The 15476-nt window shown below is 41.1% G+C and overlaps 1 protein-coding gene across 3 annotated transcripts; it reads right to left on the reverse strand.

Annotated features, from left to right (window-relative positions):
- Positions 1 to 5501: 5501 nt before the first annotated feature.
- On the reverse strand, positions 5502 to 13793 carry LLPH (LLP homolog, long-term synaptic facilitation factor). Of its 3 annotated transcripts, none has more exons than XM_043562965.1 (3): positions 13517 to 13649; positions 11198 to 11417; positions 5502 to 6119 (listed from the first exon to the last, which is right to left on the reverse strand). In XM_043562965.1, the coding sequence occupies exons 2-3, from the start codon at positions 11400 to 11402 to the stop codon at positions 5941 to 5943; spliced, it is 384 nt and encodes a 127-aa protein (XP_043418900.1). In that variant the 5' UTR covers positions 11403 to 11417; positions 13517 to 13649; the 3' UTR covers positions 5502 to 5940. The 3 variants fall into 3 exon arrangements, with proteins under 3 accessions (XP_043418900.1, XP_043418901.1, XP_043418899.1); XM_043562966.1 differs by lacking the exon at positions 13517 to 13649 and adding an exon at positions 12495 to 12606; XM_043562964.1 differs by lacking the exon at positions 11198 to 11417 and having other exon boundaries at positions 13517 to 13793.
- Between the last annotated feature and the right edge of the window lie 1683 nt (positions 13794 to 15476).

The following is a 15476-nucleotide window of genomic DNA, read 5'->3' on the forward strand; positions in this document are numbered from 1 at the left end:
GGGACAGAACAAAGACTAAAAGTAGGGCAGAATGCTTACGTCTGAGTAGGGAAGCATGTGGAACGACCAATCTTTGGCCAACTGCCTACCGCTCTGCTTAAGAGTATCACTGCTTCAAGGCACTTCAGAATTTTGACAGATAGCACCCAACGTTGGTCTCTCACTTAAATTTGTAGCTCTGCCCCCACCCCTGCCATCACATATCTCAAACTGTTTCTTCTCTAAAGCATTAACAAAAAAAAAAAGAAAAAAGAAAAAAGAAAAGAAAACCTGGAGCAATACAAAAGATCTTCAGCTGACTCTTAGGAGCAAACAACATATGTTCTTGAACATCTGTGCTTTTCCCAAGCTATTTTTTTCCATTATTGTCAAGAGAAAAGAAGTTTAGTGGAATGTTTCTCCACAGAGGCACAAGTCTATAATACTCCCTGTTGATTACATATAAAAGACACAAAATATTAGTTTATTAAAAGCAGCTTCGACCATTGCTGTACAAAGCAGTTCTCCGATGGAACAGATTTATGAAGTAACAGCTGAAAGGTATGCAGATCACAGATACATGACAAATGTACTTTATTACACGGATCAGAAATACCATATGTACTAGCAGTTACTGTACAATGATACACAACACCCAAGTTAGACTATGTAAAGGTTTTGCTGATATTGAAAACTATAAAGACACAATGTGAGAGTGAGAGAGTGTTTCATAAGATAGCATAATGCCAAGACAAGTCATTGCTTTAGGAAATTAAATCCACTCTGCATATTATAAACTTAATGTATTAGAAAACTGTCCCATTCTTTAAATTACAATGCGAAGAACTGTACCCCATTCATTGTTAAAAGCAGATGTTTGTAACCTTCTTCCATACTTTAAAGTGGAACTTACTGGAATAAATACCAGACTTAACATACATTAACAAATTTAAGATTTTGGATTTTGTTAGTTCCACCAAAAAGGATACTTAAGTCTGTAATTGTGCAGCACCAAAAGACTATCAAGGGTGAGATAAGCATACCACATTTCAGACGGGGCAACTTCCCACAAGGCATTTCTTAGCTAAAATGATGATAGCAGCTTTCAACCCAATTTCTAAGTACAGTGTTTGAATCCATTCTGCTGTGTTCCAACCAAGTGCCTGTCTACCCCTAGCGTGTCAGAATAGTACTCCCAAGGCTGCCTGTTCCAACTTCCAACACTTTGGTCAGAAGGTTCTTCCTTGGATTGACTCAAAGTCCATCTCTCTGAAGCGTCCCATCAGAGGCATTCATTCTACAGCCTGGGGCAGCCTTGCTCGCAACTGATTAGGTGCCTAACTGTGAGCAAATACACTGGCCTCTTCCAAGCTGTTCCCTCATCTGAAAACTGGGGTAAGAGTAGTGATCCCACAGCATCGTTTTAAGGATTAAATAATATAGGTAAAGCACTTAACTTGGCATTCCCTAAACGTGGGTTGTTATCATGACTATTATTCTGCCAAAAGAGTCGTATGTGATACCACATTTTTCTCCTGCTCTAAAAATAGGTGAAGACCTCTGGCATTCAACGCTATCAAATTTAAGGTTTTGGGTAGGTAGGCACAAATCTCGCCCTGGCTCCCCTACTGCCTGAGGGCCCTGGGAGCAGCAGAGGGGCCTTTGACCTGACATGAGTGCTTAACAGCTCTCCATCCACCTCCCTCCACACCCAACATTTCCTTGTAATATTCGTACATGTCTGCTACCATGGCATTTGCGGGGAAAAAGAATTCCACCTTGTGGCTAGCATGAATTTCAACTGCTCTGCCAGGTGGCATCAGAAGTTAGTCACTTAGCTAGTAAGCTTAGTCAACAGCCCAACATCTGCTTCTCAATTGCAGTATTTATAAATTTGGGAATTCCTTAATGTCTTTGGATTCCTCCCATTTACTTTGTGGCTAGTGTTCACTGATCTAAACTACACACCCCTAACCCTCAAGGTCACAAATAATCCATCTCAGATATTTAAACCAAGGCACTTATAGCCAGTTATTTTTCATTCTCCACCTCTCAAAACTCATATCCCAGATACATAAATCTAAATTTTGAAAACACCCAAATTCCCTCATAAGCAAATATATTCTGCTGCATATTTATTCTCGGCAGTATGTGGACTAGTGGAGGAAAAAACTGTACCTACAATGAATGTGACACTAGAAAAAACAAAAGCAAAAAAAAGATGTGCTGAAAACCACTACTTGAGCCTGCCTTTGAGCTTCAGCTACAGTTCACTTGACTGCCCTGAGAGCCTTGGTACCACAGACTGTGGGCCACACCTTTAGAACTAGGTCAGCCCATTCCACAGAAGCACTACCTAGAGAATTCCAGTCTGGGTTAGGCTGAGATTTGAGAAGGGGTCTATAAACCCTGAGCCTGCAAAATGGACTGAACCCAACATAGATATTGCTAGGAGGATTAACTGAGTTAATACTTTGACTGGAGAGTTTAGGATTAAATCATTTCGCCCAAGGTCTATTTGACAAATAACAAATAGATGAAAACAACTTTGATTATCCTTATTTTAATTTCTTAGAAAACAAAAATAAAAGAGGCACCTGGGTGGTTCAGTTGGTTGGGCGTCTGACTTCAGCTCAGGTCATGATCTCATGGTTTATGAGTTCGAGCCCCACGTTGGGCTGTGCCGACAGCTCGGAGCCGGGAGCCTGCTTCGGATTCTGTGCCTCCCTTTGCTCTGCCTCTTCACTGCTTGCACTCTGTCTCTCTGTCTCTCTCTCTCTCTCTCTCAAAAATAATTAAAACATTTTTAAACATTTAAAAAAAACAATAAAAATAAAATGTTACATTCAGTTCCTACTGTGACTTAGCCCACGCTAATTCCAAAACTGACTTGATGTTTACCTTGAGCTCCATCTGGTGGTTTTACAGCAATTCTCTGGAAAACACGAGTTAAATAAATGACAGATTCTAAAAAAGATTAGCTCATCATCTAAAAGATTAAGGGACTGTGCTATACTAGTTGATGCCCTTTATGAATAAAGCAAGAAGTGACTGTACTCCTAAACTCTTTTTGGAACCTCGGTCTAAATTTCCCGCCACACTTTGGAGGTGGGAACGATCTTGCTGGAGGTGCACCTCAGGATGCCTTAGAAGCCCCAGTCACACCTGAGTGCCAAACCCTTTCTAACAGCCACCTTTCACCGGTGGTGTTTTGGTTTCTTATCGTTAACTTTTAAGCTAAATTCTGAAGAGACAAATTTCACTGACCGGACAAACTGAAGTGAACATCCTGACATCGAGAGGCCGTGGATGAGAGCTCTAAGCTCCTATCACTGGAGTCAAATTAGAACTCATCAGCCGCGGAAAACATGAACATATCCCTGACATTGGCCTCTGACCTCAATTTAAAGAAAACCCTGCTCTAAAATACTTGACCATGGTGTTAAATTTTATATAAGCACTAAGTGTGCAACATCAGTGATGCAGTCAATTGCTATGATGGAATGAAAGGTAAACAACTTGGGGCACCTGGCTGGCTCAGTCGCTGGAGTACACGACTCTTGATCTTGGTGCTGTAAACTCAAGCCCCAAGTTGGGTATAGAGATTACTTACAAAAAAAAAAAAAAAAAAGGTAAATAGCTAGTGTATTTAGGCTGATATTGTCAGCGGCTTAATTGGAAAACATTAGCAACTTTTTATTTCAAGGATAAACATTTATGTATTTACTTTTTCCTCGTAAACTATTTGTTGTTCCTAACTATACCAAAAGGCAAAAAGGAGGAGGAGATTTGAATCTTTAAAATTTAATGACAGGAAAATCTTAAGGTGGTTTTATATACTAGACTTTTCTCAATTTACTCAGTGATTAGTTAATGGATAATTAACTGAAAGGTTAATGGATAATATTTAAATACTTAAAATACATTTTCTCAAAAGAAGCTAATAGAAAATAGTTGGAAAATAAAGTGTGCTCTTGGTTTTGGGGGTAGATTCCCGCAGTTCATTGCTTACTTGCAACACCCAGTGCTCATCCCAACATAATAGATTTCACTTTTAACTTGGTTTTCCTCGGAAGCTAACAGCCTCTTTGGAGTAGAGGCTCATAAACTTCCTAAATCTCCCTCCCCGTGTCCCCAGCACCTGGAAAAGTTCCCAGCACATAGTAGGCACTCAATAAATATTTGTTGTTCCAGTGAACATGTAAGGATGGTCAAGAGGACTACTGTAAAATTCCAGAGGGAATACAAAGTTTAAATTGCTTAACTAGGGGCACCTGGGTGGCTCAGTCAGTTAAGCATCTAACTTTGGCTCAGGTCATATCTCACGATTCATGGGTTTCAGCCCCGAATTGAGCTCTGTGGTGACAGCTCAGAGCCTACAGCCTGCTTTGGATTCTGTTGTCTCCCTCTCCCTCTGCCCCTCCCCTGCTTGCACTCTGTCTCTCTCTCAAAAAATATATATAAACATTAAAAACAGTAAAAAATATATATAAACATTAAAAACAGTAATTAAAAAATGGCATCAATTGTCAGAGCAACCATCAATATAATGCAGTTTTTTTTTTTAACTCAATATAGGGGCACCTGGGTGGCTCAGTCGGCTGAGTGTCCAACTTCGGCTCAGGTCACGATCTCACAGTTCCGTGGGTTCAAGCCTTCCATTGGGCTCTGTGCTGACAGCTCGGAGCCTGGAGCCTGCTTCGGATTCTGTCTTCCTCTCCCTCTGCCCCTCCCCTGCTTGTATTCTGTCTCTCTCAAAAATAAACATCAAAAAAAAAAAAAAAATAAACTGCTTAACTAAAAGTAAACTTAAAGGAAGAGTAAAATTAGTAAACTGTAGCAAAACAGACTTCACAAAAATGATTTCATTTACCAGGATTTCCAACAGTAGAGCCTTCAGAACAATAGTTTGAAAGAGTCAAAGTTAAATAGGTTTCTTTGTTAGATCTCTGCAAGACCATACTAAGCTAAACACTGTTTGTGAATGTCCAGGTATGTGGTAGTTCCCAAACTGATGTGACTATGAAATATATTTTTCACCACACATGTAGAAAAACTGATTTCTTTTAAAAATGTTTTAATGTTTATTTATTTTTGAGAGGGAGAAACGGAGTATGAGTGGGGGAGGGGCAGAGAGAGAGGGGAAACACAGCCTCTGAAACAGGCTCCAGGCTCTGAGCTGTCAGCACAGAGTCCAACGCAGGGCTCGAACTCAAAAACCGTGAGATCATGACCTGAGCCGAAGTCGGACACTTAACCGGCTGAGCCACCCAGGCACCCCCAGAAAACCTGATTCTAAGAAACACAGTGTGAGGAATGTTGTGTTATATTAGGCTACATAATATAAAAACTGACATTAACTAGTTCCCAGGTTGTTCTATCTCCTAAAAAGATGGAGGCTATTAATTTGTAGATGTTAATATTCTACCTAAAAACTTAAGATTTTTTAACAATTTAATTGCAGATGGTCTTCTCTCCTACTAGAAAACCTTAAGGACACATGAAAGAAAAGCACTTCAAGATCTAGACAAAATATCTTTTATTCTGAATTAAACAAAATCAAAACTCTAAACAAGTAGTGCTTATAAGATCCACTGACATATTTTTAGTTGTGTAAGTTTTCTTTAAACCTGAATTAGCTGAAATGTGTCAGTATAATATCTTCTTTTATCTTTATGGAGACCAAACAATTACAACCACAGTAACACTTAATAGAAATTTGAAGTCTGAGAACCCCTGCACATTGGACAGCATCCAATTAAAATACCAGTGTCGCTTTCATTTATCAAAGAAAATATTTTATCAAGCTCCCAAAACAAATTTGAGGAGTTAAGTTGGGTTTGAAGAGAAAGGCCAAGTTAAATCTGGAAACACAGTTTTCATTTGGTGAAAGCTGAAATCCACGTATACATTCTAATCGAAGACCTGTCCCATGTAGGATTTTTCAAATTTTTAAAGAGTCTACCAGGCCAAACCCTTTGCTGCCTTTACTGCTTTTGCTTTGCTTTTCCCCTTCCCTTTTTCTCGCTTTGCCTTCAGCCTTTTCCTTTGTCTCTGGTTCATCCATATGGGGTATTGTCCATGCTGGTCTAGAAGACTCTTTTTGTTTCTCTTAATATCAGTCTCCATCTTCATGTCATCTGAATAAAAAACGAAAACTATTAATGCTCATGAATAAAGAAACAATCTTGTGAAAAAGCATGTTAATGCAATGAGAACATCAGAACTGAAAGTGGTCTGAGACTACAAAAGAAAAAAAAAGTCCCTTTTTCTATGGAATGCTCTTTGACTAACACTGAAAACTCCACACAGCGCATTCAATGGACTCAGACATGCTCTCATGGGTTCCTACAACCATGAAAGACATAAAAAGTATTTGTGAGGAACTAGACATGTCTTCTATTTAGTCACTAAGAGACTTTCTGAAGAATGCTGTCATGACTGTCCTTTGCATTAGTAAAAGTTAAACAGCAGTCATTTAGGATGTATGGGTTTGAGTTACTGCAAGAAGGGTAAGTATATGGCTGGGAGCAGAAGTGGGTTACAAGAACATTTCTCAGATTAAGTGCTTTCTTGAGCTAACTAGGACAGTTGAGCCTATTAAGTGTACCCACACTTTTAATGGACAGGCCTTAGAATTAGAAGTAAATGAACTATGAAGAATGGCTGGCCACTTCTAATGAAGTGTACTCAGAAGAGTCGGAGTAGTAAGCAACAAGCTTGTGACGGGCAGATGACAAAGGAAAATCAGGATGGGGGCACCTGCCTGGCTCAGTCTGTAGAGCATGCAACTCTCAATCTCAGGCTCGTGTGAGTTCAAGCCCCACGTTGGGTGTAGAGGTTACTTAAAGAAAGAAAGGAAAAAAAAAAAGAAAAGAAAAACTTGGGTATAAGGTTGCCTGGCTGGCTCAGTTGGTAATGCACACAATTCTTGACCTTGGGGTCCTGAGTTTGAGCCCCATGTTGGGGGTAGAGTTTACTTAAAAAAAAAAAAAAAGTGTATTGAAAAAAAAAAGAAAAATGAAAGAAAGAAAAGCCTGGATGTACACTGGGGCTGACACTCTTATCCAGGTAACACCCAGAGACCAGCAATCTCCCTGACAGGGAGCTCAGTGCAACCATGCTGTGGTACATCTATCACCAACCTTATCTACTGTGAAGGACAGGCCCAGAATGTCCTCCCATGGGAACTTACCAGGGTATACAAGGTCGTGCATGATCACTACCACCTGACACTGTATTAATTCGTTTATCTGGTTTACTTTCAGTCTCCTCCAATACAATGTAAATCCCATCCGGATAGAAGCAATTTCTGATATTCATCATTATTTTCTCAGTACCTAGAATAATGCCTTCTGTATACTAGCCATTCAATAACTAGTTTTTGAATGATTGTTTTAGGTGCCCTTCTAGGTTCTGGGGATATGGTGGTCCAAATACACTCCTTGCTGTCATGGAGTTTACAATATTCTGTTGAAGGGAGAATAACAAAGCAAACCGCAGCCTGCGTTAAGTGGCTTTTTTAAGAGAAGCACCAGAACCGCACTAAGTAAGACCCAGCAGGCTCTGATGAGCACACGGAAAGACAATGAGATGTTTTAATGATGTGAATGACAATAATTTGCCTTATTTATTCTAAAAAGATCATACTGGGGCGCCTGAGTGGCTCAGTCGGTTGAGCGTCTGACTTTGGCTCAGGTCATGATCTCGTGGTTTGTGAGTTCAAGCCCCGTGTCGGGCTCTGCGCTGATGGCTCAGAGCCTGGAGCTTGCTTCAGATTCTGTGTCTCCCTCTCTCTCCGGCCTTCCCCCACTTGCACTCTGTGTGTGTGCCTCTCTCTCCATCTCAAAAAACATAAACATTTAATAAATCAATCAATCAATCATACTGTTTGATATGTCAAAAATGAATCAAAAGGGAGTGTCTGGGTGGCTCAGTCAGTTGAGCATCTGGCTCTTGATTTTGGCTCAGATCCTGATCCCAGGGTCCTGGGATCCAGTGCCACATTGGTATCCACAATGAACGTGGATCCTCCCTAAGATTCTCTCTCTCCCTCTGCCTGTCCTCCCTTGCATGTGCTCTCCTCTCTCAAATTGGAAAGAAAAAAAAAAAAAATCAAAAGGGAGCAAATGCTGAAGAGAGAAGTAAAACAGGCTACCATCTTGGTTCAGGCAAGAAACAATAGTCATTTTAAAGTGATAACATGAAAGGAGGAGGAAAATGGATAGATTCCTGCTGTATTTTGGAGATATTCAAAGATGCGCTAATGTTTTAGAGGTGAGAAATAAAGGAAAAAGGGATCAAGGTGACTACTAGGTTTGTGGCTTAAGTTGAAGGAAACAAAGTAAGGGGAAACACAAACCTGAGGGCAGAGATGAGCAACCACACTGCAACCAGGCAGATTACTAAATGGAAAGACTCCCCCACTCTCAGTTCTATCCCCATTTAGTTCCTGAAATATTCCAAGGAGGGTAGCTGGACACTGCTGCAGGCAGATGAGAGGATCCCTCTCTAAGAATGATGCGAGAAAAGACCTAGGTTCTGACATACATCCTCCACAACAGAACCTTCTAGGTTCAACCCAATCATACTCCAAGTCTAACAGTTGATAAGTCCTCCCCCACACCTTGTCCCCACCTCCCCTGCCAGCGTCCATTCATCATTTTAGTGCTTTACTTTTAAATATAAACAACCATTCATTACTAGGCTTTGGAGAAAGCCTTCATTGTGAAAGAGAAAGACGAAAAATAAAGGAATGCAGGGGGTGGAGGGAAAAAAGAATTCAAGAACATAGACAAGGCAGAGTAGATCAAAAATTTTCAAACTATAATGAAAATCCTCAATGAGATTAGAGAATATATATCCATTAAGAACCTCAGGCTGTAACAAAGAGTAAAAGAGAAAAAAGAACTCAGAAATTAAAAATATAATAGCAAAACTAAACAACTCAAAATAAGAAATAAACAATAAAGTTATGAAAGTATAAGAGAAAAATAGAAAACAGGAGAGAAAACTACAGAATACATTAAACAGACTCAAAAGCAAACACTCAAAAGCAAATAGGCATCTACCATCCAAAACATATAAGGAACACTTACAATTCAACAAAAGGACAATCCAATTTGAAAGCGTCCTGACTCTTGATTTCAGCTCAGGTCATGATCTCAGGGTCATGAGACATCAGCCCCAGCATGAAGCCTGCTTAAGATTCTCCTCCCTCTCCCTCTGTCCCTCACCGGCTTGCCGGTATGAACATAAAAATGAGCAAAGGACTTGAAAAGATCCTTCTGCAAAGATGATATGCAAATGGCCAACAAGCATATGAAAACATGTTCAACAGCATTAAATGACTGAAGAAATGCAAATCCAAACCACAATGCGACACCACTTCACACCCAGTAGGATGAGGCAATTCTAAAAAGAGAAGGAAAAAGGGGAAAATGGCTGCCTGATACAGAAAACAGTAAACAGAATTATCAACCGACCCAGCCAATTCCATCCATAAGTACAAATCCAAAAGAAATGAAAACATGTATTCAAACAAAAATGTGTACACGAACGTTCACAGCAGCACTATTCACAACGGCCAGAAGGTGAAAGAAAGCAACCCAAAATGCCCATCAACCAACGAATGGATAAACAATGTGTGGTATGTACATAAAACGGTGTATTCTTCAGCCTTGAAAAGGAAGTACTGATACATGCTACAACATGGATGGACCTCAAAAACATTAAGCTCAGTTAAAGAAGTCAGACACAAAAGGTCCTATGTTACAGGATTTCAATTATATGAAATATCCAGAAGAGGTAATCCATAGATACAGAAAACACACCAGTGGTTGCCAGAGACTCAGTGAAGGGAGGAAGAGGGAGACTGTTTTATGGGTATAAAGTTTCCTTTTACGGTGATGAAAATGTTTTGGAAAAAGAGGTGATGTTGGACAACATCACCAACGTACTAAATGATACTGAATTCCACACTTTAAGGTAGTTAATTTTATGTTATGTGAATTGTACCTTAAAGACAAAAAAAGAGCAAATGGGCAGAGGCAGTACGTACGAGGAAAAAGAGACAGCAAGTGTTAAGAAGTTTCAAGGAGAGCTGAAATAAAACAGCAGATTGAGAGAAACGGGAGATCGAGGGAAGGATTTTTCTTTGTTTCCTAGAACATATTTATGCTGTTGGAGTGACCCGGTGAAGAAGACAGACTGATAAGCAGGATGCAGGCGTATAGCCCTTGAGAATGCAGAGGATTCAGAACACAAGCAGAGATACGGGCCTTTGAGAGAGTAATATTAATTAGCAAGAGGGAAAACTTCTAGGACTGGAAGGCTGAGGATCACTGCTCTCTTCCTTGACCACTGGACACCACATAAATACACTTCTATTTTAAGAGCCTGAGTATTGTGAGTGCTTATTTCAGTTTGCTGCCAAACTGTTATATGAGGATGTGAAAACCAAGGAGTCCTTTCGTGTGCTGAAGCTAGTAATATACACAGCCTCTAACTTTAGACTGTGATTAAGACAGGTACCTAGAATCTGTCAAAATCAAATACAGGAAACTTTGATTTGTTTTAGGAAAATAATAAAACGGCATATAACGATTCTTTGAATGGGAACTAGATCTTACAAAGGATAAAATGAAAAACGATCTGCTATCTTGCCTAGTCCCTGACTGAATGATACACTCTTCCAACAAGGATGGGTCTACGTTGTTCGTCAACTCCTGTTATGCTGTATTTCTGACACACCTAGGCTATTGTATAAGCCTAAATACCCTGAATAATCCAAAACATGCCTATTCACATGAAGTGCCTTTAAAATAGTTTAGCATAGAATCTCTAGCAGCACTATAAGCCTTCAAAGAATCAAATGGGCATGGCAGGAGGTTTGTAGGGAAGCATGTGCAGGAAAGAGTGGAGGACAGTCAAAAAGGGAAAAAGAGTCACAAGGGGAAACTGATAGAATTATTATTAATTTTTTTGTTTATTTATTTTGAGAGAGAGAGCGGAGGAGGGGCAGAGAGAGAGAAACAGAGAAATACAGAGAGACAGAGAGACAATCCCAATCAGGCTCTGCCATGTCAGTGCAGAGCCCGATGCAGGGCTCGAACTCACAAACCGTAAGATCATGACCTGAGCCAAAGTCAGACGCTTAACCTAGTGAGCCACCCATGCATCCCTATTATTATTTTTTAAACAAAGCACTTAAACTCACCTTTTTCATCTTGTACCACACATTCAGTTTTCTCTGGACAATGTTTAGGTACCACCACAGTTGCTATCTCTTGAACATCTTTCATTAAAACATCACTATCTATTTTAAGAATACTTTTAAGTCTGCTGAGTTCCTTTGGGGCATTCTTTTTTCTCTTTTCGGCACGCATCTTCCTTTTCCACTTACTCCGTAAGCTTTTAGCCATATTTTACCTGGAAAGCTGACAGAAATACATACACAAAAGCAAAAATTTATACTTTTAAAAAAAGAAGGGCAAATCCTTGGAAAACCAGGTCAAAAGGTATCTCTACAAAACATGAACAAACGAAAGGTAACACACTTCACTCTGTTCATGATTTATGAAATCATGGGACAAATTATGGGAGAATCAACATTGCATATACAGCCATTAAATAACAAGAGCACCAAATCAAACTCCCTGTGGTCACTGGCAAACTGTAAGTCAAGCCAATTCTGAAAGCTCCTGGAGTTTCCATACAAGATGCAGAAACTGAATTTCCCCCAAAATGCAAAGAGCATCATCACCTTACATTTATGCAACAACTTACAAATTACAAAATGTTTTTATAGGTAGCTTTTAACTTGACCGCCTCTGAGCTTATAGGACACCTTACCCCAGTCTTCCTCATTATGCTCCCCTCAATTCAATCTACCTAATTTTTTTTTTAACTGTTTATTTATTTTTGAGAGAGAGTAAGCATGTGCATGGGAGGAGCAGAGAGAGGGAGACAGAGGATCCCTAATAGGCTCTGTGCTGACAGCAGAGAGCCTGATGCGGGGCTCAAACCCACAAACCGTGACATCGTGACAGGAGCCAAAGGTGGATGCTTAACCAACCGACTGAGCCACCCAAGTGCCCTTCAATTTAGCTATTTTAAACTTGTCCATATCCACTCTTGCTGTTCATCTGTTAGCCCCAGCCCTAAATCCTCCAAAAGGCAGTTAGTGTGAGCTTTTAAAAACTTAGAGCTTTCCATAGTCTTTCATGGAATTCTTTAATGATATCCCACCTCATATTCAAGATCTACAAGACTATTTGTGACTTTCAACTCTATTTCATCTCAGGCTTCAAGCTCCACCCCATCCCCAAGTACCAATTACATCGGAGAAAAAGCTCAATAAGTGACAACCCAGGCACAGTATGGGGAGGTGAGAGGGAATGGGAAGGAAGGAATTCTAGGTATTATAAAGGGTTTGGAGGAAGGCTTTTGAGAGTGATTTATAACACAATCTTGATTGCACTGATGGATGTTTGTATACATATATCAAAACTTACACTGGGATGCCTGGGTGGCTCAGTCAGTTGAGCATCGACTCTTGATTTCGGCTCAGGTAATGACCTCATGGTTGGTGAGTTCCAGTCCCCCTCAGCCTCCATGGGCTCTGGGCTAACAGCGAAAGCTTGCTTGGGATTCTGTCTCCCTCTCTCTCTGTCTTCCCCCTGCTCTCTCTCTTTCCCTCTCTCAAATAAACAGCCATTAAAAAAAAAAACTTATATTACACACTATAAACATGTGCAATTTAACAGATTATACATCAATCAAGCAGTTAAATAAAACGTTAAGACATGATTTTGAAAAAAAAAAAAAAAGAAAGAAAAAAAATTTTCAAAGTCCAAACTATCTCCACTTTAGCACCTTTACAATTTGCTGCTTCCATGCCTCGGAATGACCTTCCCAAAGCTTGCTCCTTCACTTAAGTACCACAGAAAGGGTTTCTCTGACGACCTCCCCCCTCCCCACCCCGCCTCGTAAGCTTCCCTCCTACTCTCCACCACACCATCCTTTTCTTTCCTTTTAAATACGTATTACATTCTGAAATTTAGTTTATTTTCTGTCATCCCGGGGGACTTCGGGGACCCCGAAGGCAGGCGCTAACTAAATGGGTCTCGTTCACCGGTGGATCCCCCAACGCACGGCGCATTTGTTGAATGGATAACTAACAGTTAACAGTCTGGGGACCACAACCAGCAACCACAAACTCACGGTCCCCCTGCCTACAACAATCCAAGCCTGCGAGGGGCAAGAACAGAGGAGTTGCAGTAAACAACTTTGAAGGCCCAGGTTAACCCGAGCGAGACTACCGACAAAGGAGGGCTCCACCTCGCACAGAGCACGGGGAAGCCCGAGGGCCACCACCCACACCACAGGAGACTCTCGTTCCTGACGGCGGGCTGCGTCTCGGGCCGGGCTCAACCTTGCCCAGAGAGGGACCGGGCTTGAGATGAGATTCTCTACGGGCGGCAGGTTAGATTCCCAAGTCCCAGGCCCCACTGGACCGGGAAAGCAGAGAACTCACCAGGAAAGTCAGAAACTCGCAGATGGCACGCAGACCACGCTGACCGGAAGCCTCCACACTTCCGCCTTCCTGCCGGTGCCCTCCACGCACTCCCATGAGCCCCGGACGGGCGCGCTGCATGCCGGGAGCCAAGATGCCCCGGAAGGCCTCGAGGGGCGGGGCCTTCTGGAGTCTGGCGCTGACGCACTTCCTCCCTCTGATGGGAGTGCGGTTTTAGGAGCTTGGCTCCTCCCCCGTGGGTTCCCAAGAGGGATTTGGACATTGCGGAAAATCCGGACGGCTGTTGGGGCGCCAGCTAGACCAGTTTCCCGATCGTGACCGGGGTATCTCCGACACGCTGACACAAACAGTGATCCTGGCCAGGTGACCCTGCCTGCCCAGTAGTGAGCCCAGAGTCTCCCTTTACATCTCAGGTCCCACATCACCATTCACACGATACTCTTGGATTTCCTTAGACTGAATCGTTCCAGACACGTGTTCTTCTAGAAGGGAAACTGAAATCTTTATTTGCAGCCCTTACGTTTTCCCATCACGGGTGATGATCTCACGTATGTACACATTTGTCAAAACTTACCTATTGTACACGTTAAATGCACGATTTATTGTATGTCCATTATACCTCAACTTTTTTTTAACCAAAAACCCTCTCCCATCCCAAAGACAAATTCAAAAGGTAAAATGATCATACTGATTCAGTTCAACCAATTTTTACCTGGCTAACAATAATTTAATGTAAACCAGACATAAGTCTTAGGTGATGGTCACAAACACCAGTTTATTATTATTATTTTATTATTATTATTATTTTACATATGCTACTAATAGCATAGGCTTTGGAACCAGACATGTCTTGTGTTGCATTTTTGGTTCCAACACTTCCTTGTGAGTAATAAAAGTAAGTATCTCAGAGCCTGGAATGCCTTATCCATAGACTCCAGCTAATACATACAACCCAGTTGATCCTAGGTAGGTGATACAGAGCTCAACAAATGGTAGCTTTTATAATTTTTTTACATAATCTCAAACATGCACAGTACCGTTTCTTTTTTCTTTATTTATTCTGAGAGCGAGTGAGTGAGAGGGGCAGAGAGGCAGGAGAATCCCAAGCAGGGTCCGGGCTTTCAGCACAGAGCCAGAAGCAGGGCTCAATCTCACAAACTGAAATCATGACCTGAGCCGAAATCAAGAATTGGTTGCTCAACCAACCGAGCCACCCAGGGGTCCCACAGTACTGTTTCTAAACTGTTATTTCCCAGAGATTTATAACATATGCTATAAAAAAAAAAAAAAAAAACAAAACAGGAAATTGTCTTTAACGATGTCTAGTAAATTCATATCTGGTTGCTAGAAAAGGAAATTTCTAAGAAAATTTGTGTGTACCTTCTTTCTTTAAATTTGTGTCCCCGAAGAAACCCTGCAACATATGGAAAGTAGTACACTCAGAATACAGCAGGCTTTTTTAAGTGGCTGACAAACTCTTAACATGTGATATATAAAAAAGCAGCACACATTAGAAACCTGCTTTCTGGGGCGCCTGGGTGACTCAGTCGCTTCTGATTCTGTGTCTCCCTCTCTCTTTCTGCCGTTCCCCCACTCACACTCTCTCTCTCTCAAAAATAAATAAACATTTAAAAAGTTAAAAAAAAAAAAAAACCTGCTTTCTTTAAATAAGAGTAAGCCTTTACAAAGCAAGTGAATTTCTATCTTACTAAAAGTTAACCATAGATCTTAGCTGCCTCTCCCAAAAATACACGTTCACATTGCATTTTAGAGAAAGCTCATGGGCAGTCCTAATTAACTGCATCTCTCTTAATAAACCAGGCCAAGGAGTGCCTGTGTGGCTCAGTAGGTTAAGCGTCTCCAACTTCAGCTCAGGTCATGATCTCGCAGTTTGTGAGTTTGAGCCCCCGTGTCGGGCTCTGTGCTGACAGCTCAAAGCCTGGAGCCTGCATCAGATTCA

This window comes from Prionailurus bengalensis, chromosome B4, assembly GCF_016509475.1.
Source record: "Prionailurus bengalensis isolate Pbe53 chromosome B4, Fcat_Pben_1.1_paternal_pri, whole genome shotgun sequence".
In the NCBI taxonomy this organism is placed as follows: Eukaryota; Metazoa; Chordata; class Mammalia; order Carnivora; family Felidae; genus Prionailurus; species Prionailurus bengalensis.

Coding starts and splice junctions, on each gene's coding strand:
- LLPH (XM_043562964.1), bottom strand. CDS start 13,778: ATGTCCAAATCCCTCTTGGGAACCCACGGGGGAGGAGCCAAGCTCCTA. Junction 6,120..13,516: donor GCGAGTTTCTGACTTTCCTG/GTGAGTTCTCTG, acceptor TTTTTTATTCAG/ATGACATGAAGATGGAGACT.